At 37.9% G+C, this 9,864-nt stretch overlaps 1 protein-coding gene across 1 annotated transcript in view; it reads right to left on the bottom strand.

The window, feature by feature from the left end:
* adamts6 (ADAM metallopeptidase with thrombospondin type 1 motif, 6) overlaps window positions 1-9,864 on the bottom strand; it is a gene marked incomplete in the record, with an annotated part of 235,599 nt that overhangs the window by 218,206 nt on the left and 7,529 nt on the right. The window contains 1 exon segment of the mRNA XM_014023951.1: window positions 6,859-7,235. Within this exon segment, the coding sequence (XP_013879405.1) occupies window positions 6,859-7,235 (377 nt within the window).

The raw sequence follows: 9,864 nt of genomic DNA, 5'->3' as shown, positions 1-9,864 counted from the left end.
TAGCTCGCTAGCAGCCTCATGCCGATGACCTAGTTGATGTCATCATTTACCCAGAATGCTTTACATGCAAATAAAATGGCCCCGTCCGTGTAATATATTTTTAAACTTTTAGTTTAAAAATGATAAAAACTGAACATCCTACAGTATTTTTACAGTCTTTATTTTACAGTTAAAGTATATGTTTATCATATAAAGTCTAATGTTACAACTAACCGGGAATCCCTTTAAAGAAGAATGGCTTTGTAGTTGAAGAGTGTGGGTGCTGAACTGGCCTGCCTGCAGTCCAGATCCCTCACTTCAATTAAAAACATTTGATACATCATAAGATAAAAACGTTCTGCAGTAAAGATCCAGGACTGCTGAACAGTTAAAATCCTCCATCAGACAAGAATGAGACAACATTCCTTAGTTCCTGAATGTTTACAGACTGTTGTTAAAAAGAGGTGATGATTCACAGTGAGACACATTGACCTGGAACTACTTTGTTGAGAGGTGTTGCTGCCATCAAAATTTCTTCCTAAATATGGTCATTTCTCAGCTTCAGCATTTTATATGTTTATTGTGTTTTATTGGGAACAAAATATAAGTTTGTGAGATTAGCAATTTTTTCACTTTGCTTTTATTTACACAATATCCACAATATCCAAACTTTCCTTCTACTGTAAGTACCGTCTTCAAATAATCCTTTTTCATCATCCTAATCAGGGACATTTTTCTGGTAAACAATAATTCACAGACAGTGAATTATATCATGAAACATTCCTTTGTGCTTACAATCATCCACATGGAGTACAAATTGCAAGTCTATATAAAAAATTGGCTTGTCTATGTAAACCCCACAATAAAACCAATTAAGCACACAGCCATGTAGAAACATATTCAGCATAGGGTTTTACTAGTGTCTGATGTCAGGTTCGCATACCATCCAGACAGCTGATTACATTACAGCACACACACAGTTTTGTCCATTTTTGGTGCTAAAAGAAAAAAGAGCAAACACTAATTCAGTTTATGATGCTCGGTGCAGGTCCTGCCAACACGTTTGGCCACGCTTGCTCCACATGATTCTGGTTGCCAATAAGAAGCAGGGTGATTTCTTCCTTCTTTAGAGGTATACTCTAAAATATGAGGAGGAATGCAGCTATTAAAACTTCTTCCAGTTCCTTGATTAGTAAACAGACACTAGAAGGTTGCAAAGTGTTCTGAATAAGCTGAGGTGGTCACAACACACCTTAATAATATTATGGGGTGTGTTCTGAAAGAGCCTAGAAGGTGTATGTCCCAGTTTTCAGGACAGGCTTGTGTAAATTTAACGTTTCACCTCACATGACTAAAATATTCATATTTTTTATATTTCATCACCAAATTTTGATACCAGAATATAACAAAATACCTTCATACCACCCAAGCCTAGTGTCCAGTGAGTCTTGACTTAGTGTTTACACCAATGTCTGAGGGGTAATGTAGATATGAGCTACAACATAAACTAGTAATGGATAAAGCTAGGAATAGACTAGTAATGTATAGAGTTAGGAATAGACTAGTAATGGTTAGAGCTAGGAATAGACTAGTAATGGTTAGAGCTAGGAATAGACTAGTAATGGATAAAGTTAGGAATAGACTAGTAATATATAGAGTTAGGAATAGACTAGTAATGGTTAGAGCTAGGAATAGACTAGTAATGTATAGAGTTAGGAATAGACCAGTAATGGTTAGAATTAGGAATAGACTAGTATTGGTTAGAGTTAGGAATAGACTAGTAATGGATAGAGTTAGGAATAGACTAGTAATGGGTAGAGTTAGGAATAGACTAGTAATGTATAGAGTTAGGAATAGACTAGTAATGATTAGAGCTAGGAATAGAGTAGTAATGGAAAGAGTTAGGAATAGACTAGTAATGGTTAGAGTGAGGAATAGACTTGTAATAGTTAGAGTTAGGAATAGACTAGTAATGGTTAGAGTGAGGAATAGACTTGTAATAGTTAGAGTTAGGAATAGACTAGTAATGGTTAGAGCTAAGAATAGACTAGTAATGGTTAGAGTTAGGGAAAATGTCTATGTTAGGTATAAACTTAGTGACAAAAATGAATAGAAGTTCTCAGTTTGATGTAGAAGGATGTGTGTGGTGAGTCCTTTATGTCTCTCAGTTTAAACATCAGTAGACCTGATTTTACTGATAAGTCTAGGGGATAATAAAAATGATTTGATTATTTATACAGCAAACTTTGGATCAGTCAGGTGACATTAATGAGGCTTCCAGAGCTGTCCTCCAGACCTGTCCTCAGGAGATCACACAAAAACAAAAACATGCAGAAAACAGATTTGTTGTTCATTATCTTTATATTTTAGGTCAAACATTCAAATAGCTACCATAGCTTGTAGTTTATGACACAGAGCACTGGCAAGATTTTGAGAAGGGCTGATACTTCATAAAAAGAAACAAATCCATATATCACAGCCCCATCAATCGTTTACCTGTATCATGACCCTCAAAGATCCATGATTTTCAGAAAACATACATATAACAGACAGAAACAGAAACAGCGCCTGCAGCACAGAAGAGCAGGGAAAGGAGGAATGGTAGAGCTGGAGAACTTATTTCCAGCATCAGAGCAGTCTGGGAGGTGATTACTTATTTTTATTTATTGGGGTTTTTTACATTCTACAGGCTCTAAGATGTAAAAAAATAAATAAATAAAAGTGACTGGCCACAATAAAACTAGGAACTGGGGGCTTTTTTAGTTATTTACAGAATCTGAAAGTGTGGACTCTAATCTATCCAATCAGGTCAAACACATGAAAATCAAAAGAAAAAAGATATTTGAATGTTGCTACAATGCAGTTTACTTGGCATCTGAAAATACATTTCCACAAAGGTATTTTGAATCTGAAAAGAGCTTCACTGAGTGAGAAATAATGTTGAGAGCTCAGCAGACAGTTAGGTTTCACTTTCACTTGAGAGCCTGCGGGAGTCATGGGCAGGGTGTGTGGGGAGGGGGGAGGGGGTGTGCTCTGCCATGAGGATGTTCAGCTTAAAGACACATCCCAGAGGTGTTTCTGGTAACAAAAGGTGTTTCTGGTCCCCCCCCTGTTGTTTTGCTCCTCAGCATGGCTTCCTAAAAACGTTGCAGGATTTCTCAAACATGCATGAATGAGTCAGAGCAAGGCTTTGGACATGTTTTTTATGAGAGTATAACATTATAACATGATATAAAACTCAAAAAAGTTGATTTTACATGATATTGCCCCTTTAAAACTCTGCATTAACACAGAGTTTTAGTTAAACAAGGCACCCATGCATGAAGCTGTGACTGAACTGAGAGCTCCTTCATCTGCATCCAAGGTGCACAAAAGAGCGTTATCATAGATCCTTCCTCCCAGCAGCTGTCAGACTCTATAACCACGCCCATAAATCACAATAAGGTGTTTACACAACTGTTGCTGCACAATCATTTGTACTGTTACTGTTCATTGTCATTACTCAACTGAACAATCATTTGCACTACAACTTATTTATATTATTACTAATCTGAGCAATCAGCTGCTCTGTTATTACCCAGTTTAAACCTTTAAAAACCCTGCTGAAATTTCATATCTGTGTTTCTTGTCTGTATTGTGATTCTTCACTTTACAGTTACTGGTCTGTTAAGATTGTTTTGCACTGAAAACAGGCAAATTCTGATTCCTGATCTTGGATTCTGATTGTCTACTGTCTCTAAAACAAAACATATAGTTTTCCATTCTTGCACAATTCTTTATATTATATTTTTATTATTTGTAGTCATATTATTGCTACTCAGTGTTAATTTTTGTTTTGTGTACTATCTATTGTTTATAAAGTAACTAGTGTGTGAACCTGAATTTCCCCTCGGTGGGACAATAAAGGCTATTTCTTTTCTATTCTATTCTATTCTATTCTATTCTATTCTATTCTAGTCTAGTCTAGTCTAGTCTAGTCTAGTCTAGTCTAGTCTAGTCTAGTCTATTCCCCAGCATTGACTGTCAACGCAGGTAGGCTCTGCTTGGGAAGGTGTGCACACAAAAGCTCTCATGAGCCAGCTTTGTGTGGCATATCTAATTAGAAATATAGTATTTTAGAAGTTTTCAGCTTTTGTCCCTTTTCCTAATAAGGCTGTGAACCTCTCTCATCTGTGAACCCTGAACATTAGTAGACAGACAGACTCTGTGTTCACAGATAAATACTCAAAGGACAGAAGTTTGATTTTTTTTAACACCAACAAGCATGATTATTATTTAAAGGTACACACAGTTTTAATTCAAGTCTATTTCACACTATCCTCCTTATCTATGATTATAATACCAAGTGTCACTCTCCCTGCTGAAATTTAAATAGTTGTTTTACTTTGTAGCAGTTCTAGACCAGGTTTATCTGGGGGAGAAGGTGGGGCCAGTGTTTTTTCATGGGGCACACAAGGCAGAAGCAATACCTAGATTTTTATTTTATTATTAAAGTAAAACAGGGACCTGGAGCAGTTTGACAGGGGCACTGCCCCCTGTTCGCCCCAGTTTAGAATCACCCATGGTCCCACTCCTGCAGCTACACAATATATGTTCACACTGCAGGTCTTAATGCTCAATTCAGATTTATATTTTTAAATTTGATATTTTGGCATGAACATTACATTTTAAATGCAACCTGTATCACTAGGTATGTTTCCATTGCAAATGTGCGCAAAACTTTGTCGATATTCTGTTAATGTCGAAAAACACAGTTTCACAACTGCAGTGTTTCCATTAAGTAAGAACATGGCGGCGATGGATGTAAACACATAGCATGTTGCTACCACGACACTAGCGCTCATCATCAGAGGAGACGTCGGCGTCTTTTATCGAGGCTTTCCAGAGACAAGTCCCTACTTGGGAGCGGCTACGTATGCTGTGTTTTTGGGAAATTGTAGTCGGTGAGTTTACTATTTTATACTACTTCTGTGATATTACTACTACTTCCTGTTATCTTCTTCATCATCGTCTTTTTCACCAGTAGAAACAGCCGGTTGTTGATCACGTGACTCCCGTGATGCAAAAAAAATGTTTCCATTGCAGTTTTGCGAAAAACACCAATTTCGATACGGCCGAAAAACCACCTCATCCTAGCGCAAAAACATTTTGTCGAAAAACGTCAATTTTTTTGACGTGTTTCTATTGAGCAAATTTATTTTTGAAATTCTAATTTGCGCATTTTCATGGTCAATGGAAACGCAGCTAGTGTGAACTTTACACGGCACTGCTGTGACCCGCATGCTAAAGATAAATTCAGTCAGCTGTTTGTTTACAGAATTAGCTAAACTTACTACTTGTTGCATTTTGATTCTTAAGCTGCATCTGACTGGATACTCCAGAGAAGCTTTTTTATTTTTTTGGAACGAAGCAATGAGCTGAACGTAAAGTTTTGAACTTTAAGATTGATACAGTCTGTGAAAGAAGACTATCAAATGTTTCTGCAAATTCTCAGTCAACCAGGACATGGAAAATGAAAGCAACAATGATGAAGTAACTGGACCTCAGTTCTGTAGCTTAGTTACAATTTAAACAGCCAAGAGGCTTCTCCCAATGCACATCTTGATGCACGTCTAGAGCGACTTTGACAAGCGTCTGACCTCAAAGTGCACAAATGTCTAACTTGAGGCACTGAACACGTTTTTGATGCACAAAACACGTTCAGTCTGAACGCAGCATTAAACCTGCAAAAACGGCTACAACTCTTAACAAATATTGAGCTAAAATTAGGCACCCGCTTCAGATGTTATCATCCCCATAGAATGGCTTCCGATTGTCAGCTGCTTATTATGAGACATAAAGCCACTATCTGGTTAATATGAGGCATAAAACCACTGTCTGGTTAATATGAGTCATAAAACCACTATCTGGTTAATATGAGTCATAAAACCACTGTCTGGTTAATATGAGTCATAAAACCACTATCTGGTTAATATGAGGCTTAAAACCACTATCTGGTTAGAATGAGGCATAAAACCACTATCTGGTTARTATGAGGCATAAAACCAYTATCTGGTTAATATGAGGCWTAAAACCAYTATCTGGTTARWATGAGRCATAAAACCACTATCTGGTTARTATGAGRCATAAAACCAYTATCTGGTTARTATGAGGCATAAAACCATTATCTGGTTAATATGAGACATAAAACCACTATCTGGTTAATGTGAGGCATAAAACCACCATCCGGTTAATATGAGGCATAAAACCATTATCTGGTTAACATGAGGCATTACAAAACTGAATAATATGAGGCCTTAAAGCCACTAAGATTAACTTTAGAGCAAATGACATGGTTAGCACTAAAGACACCGCCCTCCAATGGTTGTATTTTGTGGCCTTCCAACATTTCAATGGGTAGAGTGTTGGACCAGAGAGCAAGAGACCAGGGCTTGAGACCGGCACAGACAAAATATTTCTTTTGGTTATTTACACATTCATTGTCATTGATATATTAACCAACTAGGGGACACTATCGGGATGTCTGAAGCCTAGAAGGCACAGTAGGGACCCTCTGAAGCCATTGTATGGGACTGATAACACCTAATAATGTCCATTTCATGGACTGATAACATCAGAATCCCCTGAATTAGTTATGGTAGTAAATGACAGGTATTCACAACCTTAGATCATGCAAGAAGTTGTAATATTGTAATGAAATTGTATAAAACTGTGCATTATGTTTTTTTAAGGTTTGTCACAAAACATTATAACTCAGTTTTTTCTCAGTATAAGATGAAATGAGTGTAGGTGGTGGGCAGTAACTTGTGTAATGCTAGGCCTTCAACTGAATGAACTGTTAGTAGATGAAAAGGTCATTTCGAGGCACTTTGTACTCACCAGACCCTTGCAGTTGCTCAGTGCTACTGTGGTGGTGCTGCGCTGATTTTGCAGGAATCCCACATAGTGACAGCTATCCACCATGTTGTGATGCCACTCAGGCCCCTCTTTGCCCCAGTACTCCACTGTGAAGTGTTTTGACACCAGGTGAAGGTTCAGAGTCAAGTTTAAATGAAAGTGCTTCCCGTAAGCCGACAGTTTGTAGAACAGCTGTGATTCTGGAGGATCTGAGGACGGTCCCATCGTGGGGTCGGTCAGCCCACGCCTCCGTCGGCCCAGCCGCTGGTGCTTCACAGTATAACTCACGAAATCTCCGTTCTCATCCACCCGCACTGGAACAGTCAGCTGGTAGTGCTGCAGGTAAGACAGGAACGCCTCTTTTACAGAGAAACAGAAGAGAAGAGCAAAGAATAAACAAGAGAAATGTTGATTTCTGTAGATTATCATTCATCTAGGATATGACAAAAAAAAAGTTACTTTTGTTCTATAGATGAGGCATTTAGCAGTCCTTAGTTACTCTGATTATCAGAATATTCTCACACCTCTCCCATTAAAGGGGAGTGAGAATAATCTGAGAATTTAGCAGCATAAACAGAGCATCTCACAGTTTAAAAAGCTTGGAACTCCACAGTGAGACTGAGAAAGCTCCTCACATAGGAAAATTCATCACCTTCAGCTACAGAATAGAAGTCTTTTTTTGTTTTTATCTTTTATTTTACTGTGCTGAATGACTGCTGAAACTTTAAGTTAAAACAGATGTTAAAGGTTTAAGCATGCAAAATAAAAAAATTGCAAAACGTGCTGAAATTAACAAAAATGTAGCTGATATCAACAAATCCGATTCTAAAGCTCAAATTTACAAAACCGAAGTGTAATACGAAAATAAGAAGTTAAAGCTATTAGCCAAACAGCAGCTAAAAGCAGTAAAATGATGTCAGGAAGCTAAACAACAGAAATGAGGCTAAGAACTAAAAGTAGCAAAACTATAGTTAAAACATAGAAGGGGCATAAATGTACCTACAATAAAACTAAACAATCCCTAGAAGCTAAAAGCAGAATAAGAAAACAAAGACACAAGTATGTTAAAACAAATTCAACGAGATCAAGGTTTTGAAAAAAAATAATGAGTTTTTGGTGTATTTATATAGGAAATAATTTTAGTTCAAGTAAAATATTTTGAAAAAATATAAAAGCTTCAAAGACTAAAAGTCTTGGCATTGTGTTCATGATTTGGCTGAATGTTTTGATGTCCAACTGAGGATTAAGTTATATTTAGCCAAGTAAAACTAAACACATTTTCAGTATTTAAAATTACATTTTCATACCAGATCATTCTAATAAATTGAGTCCTTCCAGAGATACAGTTTGATTTGTCTTATTAATCAGGATGACCACTCAAATATCGATCTGAATCTTAGGTTTTGCACATTCAAAGGGAAACATGAGTAGAGGTCATAGCCACTGTGGAGCAGAGGTATAGAAATGTTTAAGTGTGACAGTGAGATTTTTGCCTCAATTATTCAATGGTTTTGTTGGGAGTTAGAAAAATTAGTAATGGAGAAGTGTGGAATCCACTGTTTGCAGGTGTCAGTAGCTATGTTTACATGCACAAAATTTTTTGATCGGATTGAAATGTATTTGGATTAAATAATCCGAATGTACTGTTTACATGGACACAATCTGACCGTGACAAGTGTTTACATGCGCAGTGCTGTAAACTGTCAGCTCTATTTCCGTGTTACAAACATAAACAAAGCTCCTCTGTGCCTCAGGACGGACCCGTGTCAGCTTTTAATAACGGTAGAGACGTCGTTACTCCTCGGTTGAGCTGCAGATGAAGCAATACATGCTTTTTATTTTTATTTTTTGCAAAGCAACGTCTGCTGTTTGTCTCCTTTTTTATCTGTTAGAGAACGTGGAGGAAAAGTTCTGCGCAGCGCAGCGCAGCTGGAAACTACAGCTCTGCTGTCCCGCCTCCTCTAAAGAGCAGAACCGTGTGGATAAAGTCAGCAGACATGCACACAGGTCAGTTTTCTACAATCAGAATAAGATGATCAGATTAAGTGTTTACATGAACCTCATTCCGATTATCAATCAGCATAACCCACCCTTTTCATTTGGATTAAAAATTCATTCGGATCGAGCTCAATCGGATCAGAATAATCCGAACGGGCTGTTTACATGACGCATTTTTATTCCGAACGGCCGTTTAGTCCGATTACTTTTGTCCATGTAAACGTAGCTACTGTGTCCAGTGGTTGGAACAGTGAACAGACAAGAAAACTTGGAGAGATGGAGATAAAAGTACTTCAAAGAACTGAATAAAAATCAGGCATATCAAGACAGCAGTGAGACGACAAACAGCAGAAACAAAGTGCAGGACTTTAAGGACTTAATTTTAGTTTATATTTCGAGTCACATATCTTGTTCCCCTGCTGAGTGACAAAATATGTGGGACTTCCATCTGCTGTCCCGCTGCTTTTCCCCGGTGACAGCACTCATTGCCCCCAGTCAGAACTCTGCAACACAGACCTTGCAGCTCACAGCGTGTGATTGGTCAGAACTTTGTGGGCGTGTTTATTCATGAAAAGCAATGCAGCATGGAGGAGAGAGCAGGACACAGAGCAGCTCTTCCTTCTGCATGTTATTTTGCTGAAAATGATATTTTATTTGAAGCAGGTTGTTAAATTTGCAAGATAAATAGCTTTGATGAGCAGCTGGTTTGATGCTACTGAACGTGTGAGCATGTATCTGATGATCACGTCTTTTTACCATCATCACCGTTAACAAGAAGGTTTTTCCTAAACAGAAGCTTCAACCAACACAACACTGATGGTTGAGTGAAAAAAAAAACAATGTCCAGTCATCACTATTGTTGTTTATATACTTTTCTATCAGCTGTGGGCAGGGGTGGAAATTAGCACCCGCCACTGGCCAAATGCGCGTAAAATTACGAAGTGGCGGGTAGATCTGAACAACCCACCTGCCACCGTGGTGGGCGTGTAA

Source organism: Austrofundulus limnaeus, unplaced genomic scaffold (assembly GCF_001266775.1).
Source record: "Austrofundulus limnaeus strain Quisiro unplaced genomic scaffold, Austrofundulus_limnaeus-1.0 Scaffold398, whole genome shotgun sequence".
Taxonomy (NCBI): Eukaryota; Metazoa; Chordata; class Actinopteri; order Cyprinodontiformes; family Rivulidae; genus Austrofundulus; species Austrofundulus limnaeus.
Note: the sequence above shows the minus strand (reverse complement) of the source record. Positions and strands in the feature narration are given on the sequence as shown.